The 18,578-nt window shown below is 41.8% G+C and overlaps 4 protein-coding genes across 5 annotated transcripts; 3 read left to right on the top strand and 1 right to left on the bottom strand.

Annotated features, from left to right (window-relative positions):
* Positions 1 to 698: 698 nt before the first annotated feature.
* On the top strand, positions 699 to 4,357 carry LOC116188259 (SUN domain-containing protein 1-like). The gene is made up of 2 exons (XM_031517503.1): positions 699 to 1,992; positions 3,651 to 4,357. Exons 1-2 carry the CDS (start codon positions 934 to 936, stop codon positions 3,957 to 3,959), a joined length of 1,368 nt encoding a protein of 455 aa, XP_031373363.1. The 5' UTR covers positions 699 to 933; the 3' UTR covers positions 3,960 to 4,357.
* Positions 4,358 to 5,514: 1,157 nt separating this feature from the next.
* Positions 5,515 to 6,485, bottom strand: LOC116187728. Its single transcript, XM_031516642.1, has 2 exons — positions 6,169 to 6,485; positions 5,515 to 5,935 (listed from the first exon to the last, which is right to left on the bottom strand). Exons 1-2 carry the CDS (start codon positions 6,483 to 6,485, stop codon positions 5,515 to 5,517), a joined length of 738 nt encoding a protein of 245 aa, XP_031372502.1.
* A 2,690-nt stretch (positions 6,486 to 9,175) lies between these two features.
* On the top strand, positions 9,176 to 13,885 carry LOC116189207 (type I inositol polyphosphate 5-phosphatase 10). Of its 2 annotated transcripts, XM_031518769.1 has the most exons (12): positions 9,180 to 9,923; positions 10,256 to 10,260; positions 10,350 to 10,413; positions 10,538 to 10,607; positions 11,288 to 11,375; positions 11,499 to 11,603; positions 11,719 to 12,259; positions 12,387 to 12,580; positions 12,692 to 12,800; positions 12,901 to 13,049; positions 13,134 to 13,338; positions 13,501 to 13,885. In XM_031518769.1, exons 1-11 carry the CDS (start codon positions 9,921 to 9,923, stop codon positions 13,279 to 13,281), a joined length of 1,476 nt encoding a protein of 491 aa, XP_031374629.1. In that variant the 5' UTR covers positions 9,180 to 9,920; the 3' UTR covers positions 13,282 to 13,338; positions 13,501 to 13,885. The 2 variants fall into 2 exon arrangements, with proteins under 2 accessions (XP_031374630.1, XP_031374629.1); XM_031518770.1 differs by lacking the exon at positions 11,499 to 11,603 and having other exon boundaries at positions 9,176 to 9,923.
* A 1,949-nt stretch (positions 13,886 to 15,834) lies between these two features.
* On the top strand, positions 15,835 to 18,256 carry LOC116187729 (probable pectinesterase/pectinesterase inhibitor 25). Its single transcript, XM_031516643.1, has 4 exons — positions 15,835 to 16,253; positions 16,610 to 16,889; positions 16,959 to 17,358; positions 17,502 to 18,256. The coding sequence occupies exons 1-4, from the start codon at positions 15,835 to 15,837 to the stop codon at positions 18,194 to 18,196; spliced, it is 1,794 nt and encodes a 597-aa protein (XP_031372503.1). The 3' UTR covers positions 18,197 to 18,256.
* The last annotated feature ends 322 nt before the right edge of the window (positions 18,257 to 18,578 follow it).

An 18,578-nucleotide genomic window follows, 5' to 3' on the forward strand; every position in this document is an offset into this window, starting at 1 on the left:
TGAGAGAATTTCCCTTGGAATGGAGAAATACACTCCTATTGAATATATATATATATATATTTTCCTAATAATCCTATTAGATACTCAACATAAGCTTATAGATGTTTTATAGAAGAGAAAATGTCAATTAACTCATCCCTCCTTTGGGAAAAAAATACTCATCCTTTTTTTAATATATGATATCGATTCTTTTTTTTTTTTTTGCTGAATATATATGATATCGATTCATTTTCATGGAAAGAGAAAAAGAGAAAAGGGAATTAGAATCACTGTGGGGTCGGGAAGGGAAGGGGCCGGAGAGATAACTATTCGGGGCCCTTCAAGTTCCAGCCTTCTTTTGCGGCCCAAATCTCATGAGCTATTTATGTCTGCGTTCCTCCTTTATTTTCACTTTTTTTTTGGTTTATTTTTTATTTATGAATCTCCTTTATTTTTACTCTTTTTTTTTGTTTATTTGTTATTTTATTTACTATTAACTTCTTATCAATTTCTTAGGTTTTTTTATGGGTATTTTTTTTTCTGGGAGTAAATTTCTTATTAATCAATAATTACAATTCAACTATTTAACGAGGGATTGCACAAAAAAGAAAAAAGAAAAAAAAAAGTGATTGCATCGTAAATTTTTTTGGAGTTATCGATTGAATTAATATCTTTTGGGTCCGAGCCAGCAAGCGCGCTCCGAACCTTTTCACCTCAATTTCGAACTAAAGTGGCCGCTCGAAAACGGTGCGTCGTTTTTAAGCTATTTCCTCTCTCTCTCTCTCTCTCTCTCTCTCTGTTTGCGTCAGTTTTGAGGTTTCAATCGATCTCCGATCTCTCTCTTTCGACTTGAATTGAATTCGAATTAAGAGTTTTGGGATCAGATATTCGTACCATTTCTGGATCTTGTCGGCCTGTTGGATCGGCGATCCTCGCTTACCACCGCTTCCTAAGATGTCGGCTTCGACTGTGTCCATCACAGCGAACCCGGCAACGGCGAGGCGGAGGCCGGTCGTCGTTACCGACAAGAAGTCCTCCGCTGCCATCGACTTGATCGCCGTCGAAAACGGCCCCAACGGCGCCGCTGCTGTCGATAAGGTAGCGGCCGCCAGCAGCAAGGATCTGAGCCATCACTCCATTAGAGGCGACGCCAAGGATCTAGCTACAGTGAAGAAGACCGCCGGCAACTCCACAGTCTCCCCTCGCCGCGTCCGTAAGGCCCCCCTGAAGCCCGAGAAACCGTGGTGGCTCACTGGCATTAGCATTTTCGCCAAGAACTTCTTGCTGTTGATTGTTATACTAGGTCTAGTGCAGTTGATTAGGAGACTCTCCCTTCAGACATCCGGGACGAATCCCGTGGTGCTCACTGACTTTGAAGGGCGGATTGCTGAAGTGGAAGGGCTGTTGAAGAAGACTTCCAAAATGATTCAGGTGCAGGTGGATGTCGTTGACAAGAAAGTGGAGAGCGGGATCGGAAACCTCAGGAGCGAATTGAGCAGAAAGATCGAGGATAAAAGCGCCACCATGGAGTCGGAGTTGAAGAGATTGGAGGCTAAGAGCGACAGTTTAGAGGGTTACTTGATTGAGCTCAGGGGCAAGGAGTGGCTACCAAAGGAAGAGTTTGATAGATTTGTTGGGGATTTGAAGAAGGCAAAGGGTGCAGTTGGGAGTTCCGATGGTATGAGTTTGGATGATATCAAGGCTTACGCGAGGGACGTCGTCTTGAAGGAAATAGAGAAGCACGCGGCTGATGGGCTCGCCCGTGTGGATTATGCCCTAGCTACTGGCGGGGCAATCGTGTCCGGTCACTCGGAGCCGTATGGTGTTGGCAAGGGTAATTGGTTCTCGGCGAGTAGTCGAAATGGGGTTCACAGCGGTGCTTATAAAATGCTGAGACCCAGTTTTGGTGAGCCAGGGGCATGTTTCCCATTGAAGGGAAACAGTGGGTTTGTTGAAATTAGGCTTCGGACTGCAATCGTTCCTGAGGCTGTTACCTTGGAACATGTGGCAAAGGTACTGCTGTCTATTTAACTGTGGCAGTTCAACTTACAGGTTTTTCGTGTCTTTGCTGTTTCTGGTTTGAAATTGTCGTGATTTTAATTATTGATGCTGGTTGTAATCTCTTGTGATGTGGATAGATTGCAACCTGGAGATTTACTAAGATTGAGATAGTGCCTGCTGATGTCAACTGGAATTTCAATGTTGGCCGTTAGTATTTTTAGGATAGTATATCTCGACGCTCTGTTGTTGGATGTTATGAGGGCTGGACAGTTTTAGACTGCATGCTGAGCAGAGAGAGAGATGCATCAGGGATATATTAGAGATATGTTATATATTTTAGGGACATAATCTCTGTTTGGGTGCACCTTAGTAAGCAAGAGGGATAGGAAAAGAGACGAGATGAAAGCAAGGGAATTGAACGAAGGTGAAAATGGTCCTCTCCTTGTTTGGATGATGTTAATAAATGACAGCAGATGGGAGGATGTTTATTTATGTCATTGGATAGTAGTACTTGTCCTTTTAGATCTTTGTAATTGTAATAGTCAGGCGGCAATGATATGACCGGCCTATGTTGTTTCCTTTGCCTCTGTTTCCATTCGTTTTCCTTTCTGCTCTCCCTTGAAAGAACTCTTCCAAACAAAGGAAGATACTGCCCATCTGAATGCCTCCATCCGCACAAACTATGAGTGTTTGCTTAGAGCCCCTTCTAAAGTTTAGGATGTGCCTCCACAGTCTTTATATTGGCTGTTAGCTGGTGTGTGTGCCTATCTTGATATTTGCCTTCTAAAGTTTAGATGTGGTTTCACGGAGATCTCGTGACTTAATCACCTAGGTGATCTTTCAAGAGTGTTCGATGAGAGTGTCTGCATTATATACTGGGTTGGAGCCCTGATGCACATAAGAATACAAAGAATTCAATGGAGACCCTTCTTGTCAGTGTAGGTTTACCGCATGGTTCAGAATTGAACTTTTCAGTATTGAACTTTTTTACCTTTAAATATAGAGGTAGTTTGAGGGCCTGTCTAAGGATCACTTTAAGATGATTCCCATTTCTAGCCAGACTGTAGAGGACATTCGTAACACTTGGAAAAACAGATGGTGGAAAGTCTTTTCTCCTAGGCTGCTTCAGCCCCTTTGAATTCCTTGGCAGTAGTCCAAAGATGAATACAATTCATCATGTTCTGTTTCTTTTTTAATGGGCTTTGTTTACATCTGGATGTGTTGCTTACTCTGCGTTATGTATATATTTTGCCACATGCCCGCAAAAATAAATGAAAAAAAAAATTGTCTTGTCCTTGTGGTATTATTTGTATTGAGAAGCATACTTGCTTACTCCATTGCTTCTCAGAGTCCTTGTGCACACTGGCCATTACCTATGATAATTGTGATGAAGGTGTTGCTTTCATTTTGTGAAGCTTGGTGCTTTTCAAGATAAGAATGAGAATTTCTTAGTGTAGCTTGACATGGTTTGCTTGTGGGGGTCTTAGAATTTGTTTTCTGAACCATTCGATTCCTTGATGTTTGTTTGTTGGGGGAGTCCTATGAAAATGCTTGTGTTTGTACTCTGCTCTTGTACTCTTTCTTTTATATCTTTTCCTGTTATGGCAACTTCTGGCTTTACCTGCATAACCTCTTCGCTGAAACATGATCTGTTAAATGTTGTGAAACAGAGCGTAGCCTATGACAGATCGAGTGCTCCAAAGGACTGCAGGGTCTCAGGATGGTACCGAGGGAACACTGATTCCGCAGCAATGGATGCAGATAAGATGTACCTTTTGACAGAGTTCACGTATGACCTGGAGAAGAGCAATGCTCAGACTTTTAATGTGTTGGATTCAACAGCAGCACCTGGAATCATCGACACGGTGAAGCTCGACATTGCATCGAATCACGGGAGCCCGACCCACACTTGCATTTACCGCTTTAGGGTACACGGCCACGAGCCCAGCACCGAGTCCTTGTTGGGGATGCAGTCTTAGCCTTCTTCACTGAAGTAAAACCCTTCTCTTAGTCCTTCCCTCCTCCTTCTCCTATGTAATGCATCCCTTGTATTTCTCCTTGTGTAGGTCCAAGTTTTGGTTTGTGAGTGGGGGGAAATTATTGGCTATATAGGCAGTAGAATCAGACGGGGGCCATATCTGTTTCGGTTTCCTGACCTTCCTCGTGTTCAGTGGTGTATCCTCTTGTACTATCCAGTCCAGTGGTTAGACTAGTAGACGTGCTGTTGCCGAGATTTATGGGACCGACCGACCGACCGACCGACCGTGAAATGTTATTCAAGTTTCTTTCTGCATGTTTTGTTTTTTTAACAAGTAACCGTGATTCCTGTCTGTTGCCTTGCTCATTTGTTGGACGTGTGCTAATGTTGTTTGGAAAACCCTAATCTGAAGTCACCAGAAAGAAAGGGAGGAATCTGCCAGAAATGGGGGGAGGTTACCTATCTATTTCTCTTGGCTTCTAGACTTAAAAATATTATAATCAATTATTCTGGGAAATCTGTCAGCTTCCCCGAAAGGGGGCAAAAAAAAAAAAAAAAAGACGACAATTCTGTTCCCTCATCCTATCCTATCCCTCACTTGGTTCTTGACACGTTGCCTCTTTCTGGCTCAAAATAGGTTGGGTCCGTTTTATATAATTATATTTAATTAATATCACTATTATTATTATTATTATTGCTATTCTTGTTGTGTTGTGTATATTTTTTTAGTTTCTTGATTATTCTGGTCATTAGTTGGTTTTTTGCCCACCAACCGGGTTTATATATATAATTCTTGATTTACTTTTGAATTCACTGCTCCACATCCAGCCAGCAGTGTTGGGATTATTAATTCCTATGCTTGCTGATGATGATGTTCGACATAGCCTTTCCAGTTTCCAGGCCCCAACAAGCACAACACGCAACATTCGAGTTTGAAACTTTGAATAGCTGATAGATTTTTTATTTTTTATTTGGGTAAACCCGAGATGCTGTTTATCATTTACTTCACCCAAATACAATATACCATTGTGGACTCCGTACAAAATAAAGCAAAGAAGCTCAGAGCCCATTAAAATGAGGAGAAGAGGCAAGCAAAACAATAGAGAAATTAAAGAAGAGACATACGCGTTCCACATCATAGCCACACATCAGAAACAAGACACTATAGCAGAACATTAGACACTTACAACTCACCGAGCTAAGAGAGACATCTGGAAATCATTGTTTACTCGACGGTTTTGAATCCCTAATAGACTCCCTTGAACTGTGCAATAAATTAAATTCCAAACCTCATCACCGGCGGTATCGTCTCCATGAAGTCTCTTATTTCTTGCCTTCCACACAAAATATATGTATGCGTGCATGCCAGGCAATCTTCAAAAGAACTGTGTGGATTGCCTGCCTTCCCCTTAAGATGGTTGGTAGCCCAGAGCAGCTCAGTTGGCCAGTCCTCCACGTCTTTAGTAATGGAGCAGGTGTTCAAAACTCGACTCTGTACTTGAATGCTGAACTGACATTTGAAGAAAATATGGTCCCTGCATTCCTTCTCCTCACAACTAACATAGCATTTTGTCTCCAGCCCCAATGGTCCAACAAGCAATTCTATCAAGAGTGGCTAACCTGTTTTTAATGGCAAGCCAGCTGATAAAACTGTATCGAGGAACACATGGTTGAAACCAAACTAGTTCATACCAGTAAATATTATTGCACTTCTTCCTTAAAGCTTTCCATGTGCTCGCGACCATGAAACTCCCCTTCTTTGAGACAGTCCATCTAGCTTCATCCTTTTCATCAATATTAACAGTCAAGCTCTTTAGAGCTTCACAAAGTTGCTGTCTTCTGTTCTCCCCGAAACATCTTCCTTCCCAATCGGTGCTAGAGAGAGCAGAAGCCACCGAAGCATATAGAGGAATCCCATATCTTCTATTCCGATCACTTCCAAGTAATGGACCACTGACTTGACTAACTGAAGCCTCCCTGCATAAGACAATTTCTTTATTGCCCAACCATCGATTCTGCAGGTAATTTTCTCCACCTAAGGCTTACAATCTTTGTCTGTCAATCTTCCTGGAATCAATGGAACACCTAAATAACGAACCAGAAGGGCGCCCAATTTGAAACCAGTTAATTTGATCAGCTCCTAAACAGTAGGTCCACCCATTCCTGCGCAAAAAATTTCAGATTTGCTAGGATTTGACTTCAGGTCTGACATTTCGTAGAACCTATCAAAAATATCCATAACAGCTCCCAAAGAAGCAGCCTCCCCTTTCAGAAAAATCAAGAGATCATCAGCAAAGCCCAAGTGGGTCAACTGCAGTTTACCACATTTAGGATGATAGCCAATCTTGCCTTCGAGAGCTGCAGCATTCAAGAGCTTTGGGAGAACCTCAATAGTCATCATAAAGAGGTAGGGGGATAGGGAGATGTTATCTCCAATGGTCCTTCCTTTTACAAACGCACATTGATTGAGGGAGATGAACTCAGGGGAATGCACTGCAATCTGTTGGCTAAGATTTTTGTAATGCATTTGTAAATGACATTACCACATGAAATTGGTCTAAACTCGGACATTTTTGAAGGATCGGGTATCTTTGGGACCAAAGCAATGCAGGTACTATTAACTTCTCCAAGCAATCTAGCACTGGCAAAAAAACTTCTTTACTGCCGGAAATGAAATCAGGTCTTACAATGATCCATGTTGATTTGAAGAATTGGACATTGTAGCCTTCGGGACCTGGGGCACGCTCTCCCTTCATGCTCCATAAGTCATGCTCCATAAGGCATCTCCGATCTCTTCTTCCGTAATGTCTCTGCTCAAAAGCCTTGCCTGATCAGGATTAACTCTGAAAGATAATATAGACTGAAGTTCATGTACAGTGCTTCCGTTCACATGGGCATCTGCAGTACCAAGGAGTTTTTTGATAAAAAAAATTGACCGCCTCTTGAGCAATATCAACAGGGTCATCAAGCCTTCTCCCATCATCTGTAGGGAGAACTTTTATGGAGTTTTTTGCTCTCTTTATTTTCACAGATTCATGGAAAAAAAAAAAAGTGTTGTTATCACCCAAAGAGAGCCAATCAATGCGCGCCTTCTGCTTGTCAAAGGGCTTCCTCAGCCACCATTAATTCAGTGTAGGTTTTGAGCAAATTCTTCTCCCCCTCAAGGAGTATGGGATTATCGCGTGTCGTTTCAAAAGGTTAGTTTTGAACCAGTTGAGCAATGAGTATAAACAGCACGCTTTGAGATATCTCCATGCATAGGTTTGCCCTGCACTTCAGTGCTCCAACACCTCTCCAAGACATCACCAAACTTCTCATGCTTAAGCCAAAAATTAAAGAATAATAATAGCTGATAGATTTGATTGATCGATGAGGGTGGAGGAAAAAAAAACATATATATATATAATATCAATGATAATGATTGGGAACTAATGAATGGAGTCATATGGTGTTGGTGATGCTATTTCTTAAAAATCTTCTCTTCTTTGAACGAATAATGCAAATGCAAGGCAAGTTTCATTTGGAAGAGTGGGAAGGCGAAGGGAACAACGTAAAATCCAAAACACTCGTCGGTCTTTTTTGGTGTTGGGTTGAATGTGGGCCCACTGATTACGTTTTGCATTTTTAGGAAGGGCATGGACCAACCAACCCAACCCAACCCAACCCAGAGATCTTCTCTTATTATGGGGCTTACTAGAGCAGTGTTGGGATGTGGGCCCCGCCACAGAAAGGTTCCCCCTTCCAGTTGTTGTTGCAGTTCCACTTCCACCATCACCATCTGACGTTCCCTCTTATCTCACTTACTGCAACCTTCCCCTTTTGGCCATTGGCCTTGGGAATGTATACTTTACATTACATTAGATATATAAAACAAGAAATCGATCATCGATAGCATTGCATAAGGAACGTAGTTGTTGTATGTCGCTGTGTGTTTGATCATCGAATTCTATTCCCTCCCTAATCATATCCTATCCTATCCTATCCTATCCTATCCTATCCTATCCTATCCTATACTTGTAGAAAGTTGGATACCAATTGCAAAAATAATTATAATTATAATTATAATTTTTATAATTTTTATGAAATGAAAGGGAAAAAGGTTCGAGCTTTAGCTTTTCTAGTTGGGTCGAATTGACTCCTCATGTCTTTGTCTCACGAGTCTGTTAAAATTTGTCCAACCCCCCTCCCATGGGAAAACTGCGGCAATGGGCAATCATTTAATATAAAAAAAGGTACTGCTAGCATGGAATAATTAACTCATTGTGGTGGACTGCTGTCACATGCACACACCTAAATTTAGGTAAAAACCACATAATATACATCGTATGGACTTATGAGGTGCCCGACACAGCCCTTCTAAGTTCCTCGTCCTCTTTACAACAAGAAATTGCAATTTCTTTGCCTGTGCATTGGTTCCAGCCGTAATCCTTGGAGAATAAATAAGCTGAGGCCGAGCCGACTGACTTCCCTCCCTCTGGTCGTACCACCGACAAACGCCTGTGAAGTCATAAGGGGTCATGTTTATGCTGTGATGACAATACGGAATGTAAAAAAAAAAAAAAAAACAACAACGATGAACATTAATGGTGATGACCATTCAGACCTGATAAAGGCGATGACAATACGAGTATTATCAATACTATTTCTCTCCGCCCAGTCACTCATCAATGAATAATTAGTTGCACTCGAGCAAAAGCTCGTCTCTTTTCAATAAATTCATGCTGGGAGAGATTTATCCTAAAATGAATCGATCCGACTCGACTGAATTAGTCGAACTCAATTAAATTTCCAAATACCATGGTCCGCGCCGAAAATAACTCGTCCCTTCCCTGAGCTACTCTACTCCAACCAAAATTTGGAATAGTTAAACACCAACATGGAAATACTCTTAGCAGGCAATACATACGTGCCAACTTATAAATATATAAATGTATCATTTTCGGTTGGTCTTGCCGGCCGGGAGCTGGATGGCGGGGCCCACGGATTCTCCATGCCCGCTGAGTCGCTGACTGCCTCCAGCGCGCTCTCTCTCCCTCTCTCTCTCCACACGCTCACTCCGGCAGCATTCCTCCGCCGACCGTCTTCGCATCACACACGTGGGGGCCTCTTCCTTCCTCCCTGTCTCTTCTCATTCTTCCAATGACTTTTCAAATCTTCTCCCTTTCCAGCAGCAGCGAGGAGTAGAACCCCACCCCCCCCCCCAAATACTAATATAATAGAAACAATTTCAACTTTGGGGAATTAGAAAATTTGCTGCAGACGACAAGAAGGAGAATCGGGCCAGCGCAGCTCAGCTATGTTGTTCCCTTTCAATTATTCAACCCTTACTCTTAGCCGTAGAAAAGGGGTTCCTTTGGAAGCTCAAATGAAAAGCTGAAGAAGAAGAAGAAGAAGAAGAGACGAAGACGATGATTATTAATGATGAGATGATACATTTTAATTCGAGGTTCTATTCCCCCCGTCCTCCCCTTTGACCGGTTTCTCGCTCCCGTTCTCGAGAAATTCGAGGAAGATGATGGTCCTATAAAAAATGACCGGACAGAACCCCATTATCATTCAATCGTGAACCGGAAAAAGTAACCCGACCCCCCTCCTGCTCCTCCTCCTCACTCGCAATTCTCCCCGTTTCTCGATTTGCCCATCTCTCTCTCTGTGTTTATCTGTGTTTCTTGATGTTTTCCTCAAGACACGTATCCCTTCTGTAACTAACTGAGTCTCCGAGGCATCGAGGACCGAGTCCGTTGATTCAATTCGAGGAGAGAGAACCCCTCGGGGTGAAACTTGAAAGCAAAAAGGGACAGAACTTTCACTCCTCCATTTCTCCTCTTCATCTTCTTCCAAGTTGACTTTCTCGTGACAATAAGAAGGAAAAAGCCCAGCTGGCATTGAATCGAGCAAGACCCTTCATTTGTATGGGGATGGCTGTTGCGCTTGCTGTTTGACACCCCCTCTGCCTCTGTCCATGGCGAGATTCTCTCTCTCTCTCTCTCTCTCTTCAAGGATGATGTTGTGATGTGATTCTTTTGCCGGTAAAGTTTTCCTTTTCCAGCCGTGGCTATGGATCCGATTGTCTCAGTTTTCAGTTATGGAAGGCTACGACGTTTAATGAACGATATAAAGTACATTTCCATTGAAATGGAAGAAACTTTATAGCCAAGATTCTTAATTTTTCTTCTTCACGAACTCCCTCCCCTCCCTGGTCTTGTTCGTGAAGGAGCGTTTCTATTCTTCCAGTTCATTCACTGCGGGATTCATTCATTCACTCACATTCTCTGTCCACTTCATTTACTGTTACAGAACAGGTGACTTGGCTTTGGGTCGACAGTTTTTCTGTTTTGAGCGGTTAGAAGAGATTGTATGTTTTCTCATGAGGCCTGTGGTTTTCGGTCAGCTCCATTGATGAAGAGTTGGAAGCTACGATCATGACCCTGATGAACCAAGACAGGAAGAAGAAGGTGAAGGTTCCTGATTTTTTCCCCAACCTTCATTGTATGCCTACCCTTTTCCTTCTTCCTCTTCTTCTTCATCCATGTTCGGAGCAAGTTCTCATGAAATGCCTCTCTCATCTTTCATCTGCAGTCTTTCATTGAGATAATTCAAGGGATGACGCAAAGGAATGAAAGGGATAATATGAGCAAAGATTCCCCTGGTGAGTTCTGCATTTATGCCTGACTTGACCTGACCTAAGATAAAGAAGAAAGGCTCATCGTTTTACGGATCTTGCAAATTTGAATAATATGCGTATCAGATGAAGCTATATTGGCACAATTTGCACTTTCTAATAGAATATCATGCTGGATAGTTCTCCTGTTTCTCTTTCTATCATTTTGGCTAATCTACATCCGGAATTAGGAATGTGATTCATTTCTCACACGGCTGGGGCCTTGTTATGTTCTAATCCCCTTTTGCACGATAAGACGATACGATTTGATGAGTTCTCGGAACATGATCAATAGGGCCTTGAAAAGCAGCATCGATCAGCAGTAGAACAGAAAAAAAGAAGCGAGCATCTTAGCAATTGGTCCCTTGTTTGGAATATATTCCCATCTGAACTTTAAGCTAGATCAGTGAAGAAGCAAGCAAGGACATCTGCTTTTCCTTATAAGGGGGAAAAAAAATATGAGATGATTTCTTTTTATTCCATTTTCTCCGTTTATATATTCTTCTTATCATTGACGATAGAAGGCAGATATAGACCTCCAAGTTTCTTGATATTTCAGCTTTTTCCACTTCTGTTCGGAAGGTTTCTTTGGCTTTACTGACATTAACTTATATTATTGATCGTCTTTCTTCTTCGTCTCTCTCTCTCTCTCTCTCTCTCTCTCATAGCACAATCACAGAGTGAATCGGCCCCCGAGAGTACTAGCTGCAGAGCCATGGGACCTTCAACCCTCGATCTCAATATTCAAACCTTCCGGTAATTTTTCAAAACACGAGTGAAATAGTTTTCTTGTTTGGGATTTACTTTGTACAAACAAATACATATGTTTTTTTTTTGTACGTAATTTATTGGACTGCCTTTTTTTTTTTTTTATTTAAGGATGTCTGTGGCCACATGGAATGTGGGAGGTAAACCTCCACAGAGAGGACTTAACCTGGAGGATTTTCTCCGTTCTGATGATCTGTCTGATATGTATGTTTTAGGGTAAGTTCTTGTCTAAAGAAGTTAGAATACTGTCTCTTCAGCTTATTCTGAGAACAGCTGATGTTCATGATGTCGAGTTAAACTGTCTATATATAACTTTTTCCAAAACCTTCAGTTTTCAGGAGATAGTGCCGTTAAATGCTGGAAACGTGTTGGTAATAGAAGACAATGAGCCTGCTGCAAAGTGGCTAGCCCTGATAGATCAGTCCCTCAATAAACCGACTAATCTCTCCTACCGAGGATGGAAGCCCTCCACAACTCTAAGCGGTTCACTCTTCTTCCCTAAGCCTTCGCTGAAAAGGATGAGCAAGATTTTCCGGGTCGAGAACGGGCGGAGACTAAAGGCTTGCAACTGCACCATGGACTTGGAGAGGAAGAACAGCAAGGACTTCTGCTTCAGGTGCCAGCAGTCTTATATAAGCGAAGATGACCTCTCTTCAGAGGACGAAGATGATGATGAAGCTAACAGCCTCGAGATATCAGACATTCCTGCTTCCTTCGGTGCCAATAATCACAGGAGGTACAGCCTTGTGGCGAGTAAGCAGATGGTCGGAATATTTGTCTGTGTGTGGATGAGAACAGAGCTTATACAGTATGTGGGCCACTTGAGAATCTCGTGCATTAGTCGAGGAATCATGGGTTGTCTTGGTAATAAGGTGAGCCCTTCGGTATTTTCTTTCTCCTCAGATTAGAATTTCGTAATTTTTGTTAGGAGGATGAAATTGTCCTGTACCATCATCTTGTAATGATAAGATGTGGCTGGTTCCGAGGGTTCTGTTGCAGGGGTGTATTTCTGTGAGCATGTCTTTCCATCAGACGAGTTTCTGCTTCATTTGCAGTCACTTGGCATCTGGCGAGAAGGAAGGTGATGAGCTGAGGAGGAATTTAGATGTCATCGAAATTCTTAAGAACACTCAGTTCCGGAAGATCTGCAGGAGTCCTCAGAGTCGGATGCCCACGAAAATTCTAGGACACGAGTAATCACCTTTTCGAGCTTTCTTTTCCCCCATCTGCAAACACTTCGTTTTTTCAGATGAGCTTGCTCAGTGATCTTAAAGTTATTTCCTGTTGGGAAAATTTGGTTTCAGTCGGGTGATTTGGTTGGGAGATTTGAACTATCGAATTGCTCTGAGCTATTCCGAAACGAAGAAGCTTATGGAGGCAAATCAGTGGGATGCGCTTTTAGATAAAGACCAGGTGCTTGCTTTTGCAGTTAAACACGATGGTAATACATTGTTTTCTCTTAAAATATTTCGCCTTGAGATTTGCTAATCGTCATTTTCTTATGGTGTGACAGCTCAAGATTGAGAGAGAAGCAGGCCGAGTATTCAAAGGGTGGAAAGAGGGGAAAATATTCTTTCCACCCACTTACAAGTACTCGTACAACTCCGATGCTTATGCCGGGGATACGGTAAAATCGAAGAATAAGAGGAGGACTCCAGCATGGTACATGTCTTCCTTCTTCAATGATTTCCTTTTGTCGATTGAGTTTTAATTATAAAATTTGATCTTGAGATTATAATAATGCAGGTGTGATAGAATCTTGTGGTATGGGAATGGGATTAGGCAGCTTTCCTACATTCGGGGGGAGTCCCGGTTTTCAGATCATCGGCCAGTCTGTGCTGAGTTTCTGATCGATGCGGTGGTTGGTGAGTCGGGATCAAAGGGCGGAACATGAAGGTTGGAGCTGAGGAGCTTCTACCTCCAAATGCAAAATATGCTGAAGAGGGACCATGTAAGCGTTTCTTGCAGAAGTAATTTGACCAAATTTCGAGTACTGATGATCATCTAGTCGTATAGACTAATCGGTTCTGTGCTTATGTACTTATATTTATACGAAGACAGGTGAAAAAACCCAAGCGTATGGTAATCCAAATATCCCTTGATGACTTTGCAGGTACTGTGTTACGCATCAGTGTCGCCCATTTGTCAAGGCCGAAGAAGTGTGCAATTTTGGATCAAACAAATACGAGAGAGCAAGCAATTCTAGTATTCCTTGCCGGCCGGGGCCACTACAGTTCGTTCAATCTCTGAGAACTTATATATACACACAGAGAATCGTGTCACGACGCTAAGCAAAGAGTTTATTTTGCAGATTTTAGGAAGATGAAATTGAAGTGACTCAAGTTGTTTTATTAGGGAAAGAGAGAGTGCTTGGAATCCATCCAACTGGTAATGTTGGGTGTCCAAGTTTCAACCACATTTCAGTGTTTTTTTTTTTCCTTGATAAGTGATGAATTTTATTAACCAAAGAGAGAATGGACATAGTACACTTATCCAAAGAGAATCATTAAAGGAAGCTATTTACATCAAGATCAAAATTTAAAATTCCTAACAGCTAAAGAGAATATAAACTTAGACTCTAGATTTGAAATAGATCGAACTTTAAGCTATACAAGACTTGTAATTTGCTGTAAAATGGAGAAAACAATGCTGCATTTCCGTTAAAAAACACAAGCATTTTTTTCCCGCCATATTTGATAAACATAACGGGTCCAGCATAAGCGACATTTCAATGATTTCACTATCTTAAATTTCCCCCCCCCAAAAAAAAAAAAACAAAGGCTACTGTGATTTGAAAAAAGGTGGGAAAAAACCCATAAAAAGAAAAAGGCATTGCAATTTTTTTTGGGGGATCAAGTCAATATGTATATTTCTACACTCTACAGTTCTTAACTTCCCTTCTCTTTTCCAGGTTTTATTTTAATTTTTATTTGTTATTTGAGTAATCCATATCGTATTATACAATCCATATTACTTTTGGATTACTAATTTTCCACCACAATCTTATGTAAAACAACAGAATGATAGATGAATATATGTTTTGTTAGGATCCGAAGGAAATGACAATATATATATATATATATATATAGGAAACTAACAAATCAAAATGTCATATAATTTATAAATGATCATTGTTCATGCGGCAATTTTTTTTCTAAGGCTTTGTTTTACAGAAATTTACACCAATTATATATATATATATATAAATTAAAAGATTAGATAGGAGAAGTCACGTACTATAGTTTACGATGCATGGTATTGGATGGAATAAGAGCATCTTCAACGACGGAAGTTTTGAGTCCCAATCCTAAAGTGAATGCCGCTAAATGGGACTTCCCAATTTTTGGATCCCATGGAGAGTTTGAGCAAAATTAGGACTGCTGCCAATTTTTAGGGACCCCGGTCCCCTTTTTTGTACCAATGAAAACTTGACACATGTCCCAGGGAGAGAGGAGTGTGAGATCAAAGTTGCCTCCTTCCTGAAAAATTGAATGTAATACAGTGACTAACACCCTCACCTAGTAACCTAGAGGTTTCGGATTCGATTCTCATCAGTGGGACTACCCGTGTTCTTTTATTTAAATTTCATTTCCATTTCCTTGTATTAGGCCATGAGCTTCCTATTGTAATCGAAAAAAAAAAAGTCGGTCCCTTCCTTCGAAGAGAAGAGTCCGAATTTGGGAAGAGTCTCAAATTTAATGACACATTGATTAGCCTCACATGAACTATACATGTAATTATGGATAGATTGGGCTGTGCTTCTTTCACTCCTACAGCAACCCAAGTCGGCCCATTAAATCTAAGCTTAGCCCAGCCTAATGGCCTAAGCCTAACCATCAATATTCCTTGTACAATCTCTCACAGTTACAGAACAAATTCCAAAGTGATAAAAATACCCTTACAGATATTTTTGGGGTCGAAATAATCTCAATCACGACTAAAATCTTGGCCCGATTAAGTCACGTTATCGTACATACATTATATATATATATATATTCTATATTACTATTACGGGGTCATCATAGAACGAAGCCATATTATATAAGTCAAATAAACATGTTCTTCGGCCCGATCGTTCCGAATTAAAATATTTGCTTTTTTCTGAAGTGGGACGAGAGTAATCTTTCCATAGTCTAATTCACAACTTCACCTTTTATATTTTTTTTCCCCTGAAACGATAGTACAGTTTATAATCTCACTTAATTATTGTACTCAAAATTAAGAAAAAAAGAAAAACTCAAAATCGGGACTGATTTCGAAGAGATGGATCTTTGATTCATTTCGAAATTATCTCAACTTCGATTTCAACATTGATTCCCACCCCCCTCCCAGTTCGTTCTAAACTTGAAGAAGATCTTCCTTCAAATCTGGCTGGTCATCTGAAGTCAATAAATATATAACTACGTGCGAGAGCGAGGCAGGTCCCAAGTAAAAATTGAAACGCCATATGTCCATGTCCATGTCCATGATGAGGCCCTCATCGGTGTCGATCTTCTTCCCCCTATTTATCCTCCTATCAATATCACGCCTCCATGTCACTGCTCTTCAGGAGCAACAACCCTCTAATGATGCCTGCGCCTCCACTGAGTTCCCGAAGCTATGCCGCTCTATGGTCAGGTCGTACCGCACTCTGCCCTCATCCTCCGACTCCGACTTGTCCGGACTTGGGAAGCACTCGGTGAAGCAGAGCCTTACACAGGCGATGAAGATGTCAAAGGTGATAAAGCATTACCTGTCCCCCAAGAGGAGCCGCTCGCTGAGCCGGCAGTTGCTCAGTGCCCTCCGCGACTGTTCCGACCTCTCTGACTCCACTGTCCGATTCTTACAGTCTACCCTAAGTGAGTGCGGAGAAGGGGACCTCGCAAGGTGGTTAATTCATTGATGTTTCTTAATTTCCATGCATGCCATGCTATATATATGTCTGTCTACAGTCTACTGTTAACACTCATAATAATTACGTATGCTTGATATTTTTTTTCCCCCCTTCATCTTTGATTTTTATAACAATCTGACGGACAAGACATATCAGCCTCGCGAGGCAGAGCATGTTATTTTGGCTGCAAATAATTTTCGCTAAGAGATCAGTCTTCGTATGTAAAACCAAGCGTGTTCATCGTCATGGTTACGTTAGCTACTACTAATGAACTATATATATATATATATATTGTAAGATATGCAAATTCATAGCTTGGTATAATTTTCTTAACTGTTGCCTCCGCCAGACTGACCGTGGAGGAGATCGGGCGGGTGCAGACGCAGCTGAGCGGCGTCGTAGCCAATGAGCGACTCTGCCTCAATGGGCTTAAAGAGTCAAATAGCAGCATCGCGCGGCCCCTCTCTGAGTCATTGTCAGACGCGAATCAGATGTACGGACTGTCCCTTCAGTTAATGACTCGAGCATTGACCCAAAACGAGACGCACCATCAGATCAGACCCAGAGTTGAGTTTGAGGGGTTCGTGGTCTCGTCGCGCCATCATGTGCCACTCAACTATCTCATAGAGGTGAGATTATTCCATATATACATATGTGTATGTATGATTGCTATATATATGTTGATACATATGTTTCAGCTTAATTTCCGAGGTATAGCCAAAAACTTCAATTCAACATTCGTGCAGAACATAAGGCAAGGACACTGCAACCCGTTGAAAAATTGCCCCAGGAGTGGCTATACTTCCTTTTACTTTGGTGACAGTGGAATCCTCATCAATAACATTGTGACGGTCGGCCACACCGGCCGAGACCATTTTCGTTCGATAACGGATGCGGTATCATCGGCACCGCATCATTTGAGGGCTGAGGATGGGTACTACGTGATCTATGTCCGCAGAGGAGTTTACGGGGAGTACGTTAACATCCCACATAATCGGAAGCACATATTACTACTCGGGGACGGCATCGGACAGACCATAATCACCGGGAATCGCAACAATGATGATGGCTGGGGTACTTATAAAACTGCCAGTTTCGGTGAGATGATCATATATTTAGTATATCCTTGTGTTATCGAGATATATATATATATATATCGTGAAGCCAGCTTCTAGTATATTTGCGAAACATATGAATTCGATCAATGTCGGCCCTTTGTTATTTTCGGCCAATGCTTACAGGCGTTGACGGAGACGGATTTATAGCCGTAGATCTGACATTCAGAAACACTGCCGGTCTCTATAAGGGCCAGGCGGTTGCTGCCCGGGTCGTCAGCGATCTCTCAACCTTCTATAGATGCAGCTTCGAGGGCTACCAGGACACACTCCTTAGTCATGCTGGTAGGCAGTTCTTCCGGGAATGTGACATATACGGGACCATAGATTTCATATTCGGGTTCGCTACAGCGGCTTTCCAGAACTGCAACATCTATGCCCGAAAGCCGAAGCCTGGCCAGGCAACTGTGGTCACAGCTCAGGGACGTAAATACCCCTACGAGACCAGCGGGTTCTCCTTCCACAACTGTACGATCAAACCCGCTCCTGACATGGAAAAGAAGCCGAGGGTCGCCTTGAACTACCTAGGAAGGCCCTGGTATAGCTACTCGAGGACCATCATCATGCAGTCGTACATCGACAAGTATATCCATCCAAAGGGGTGGACACCGTTTCGCGGCAATGACGGGCTGAACACGCTCTATTATGGCGAGTACGATAATCGCGGGCCTGGGTCGGGTACAAGGAGAAGAGTGAACTGGAAGGGATATCATGTGCTGGATTATCAACAAGCACAGCAATTCACGGTCTATAACCTAACGACAGGAAATACTTGGCTGCCCCAAACAGACATTCCACACGTTGGAGGACTTCTTGGTTGATATTCCGAATTAATGAAATTGTCTAATGTCTTATTTTTTTTTTATTTTCTTTTAGGTAAAATTCGGATATATTGCTCAGTAGGATTAGATTAGATTAGGGCAGCTATGTGGAGCTCTTAGGGCATATGATTTTTCTTTCTTTTTTTTTATTTTCTAATTTTATTTTTTTGACCATCTCCTTTAACTAGTGGCTAGCTTCCCTATAATTTCGTAGTACTTTGACCAATGAATTTTGTTTTGCTTTTGGTTTAACAACTCTGGAAAGTCTTAGTTAAGTTATAATTAGACCCCTCTTTGACTAAATCACCAGTTTTTTTATGACATCACGAATTATCTTGAGCTTACTGACTAAAATTAATCTCCATTTCAATCTCAATTTCTT

This window comes from Punica granatum, chromosome 8, assembly GCF_007655135.1.
Source record: "Punica granatum isolate Tunisia-2019 chromosome 8, ASM765513v2, whole genome shotgun sequence".
NCBI lineage: Eukaryota > Viridiplantae > Streptophyta > Magnoliopsida > Myrtales > Lythraceae > Punica > Punica granatum.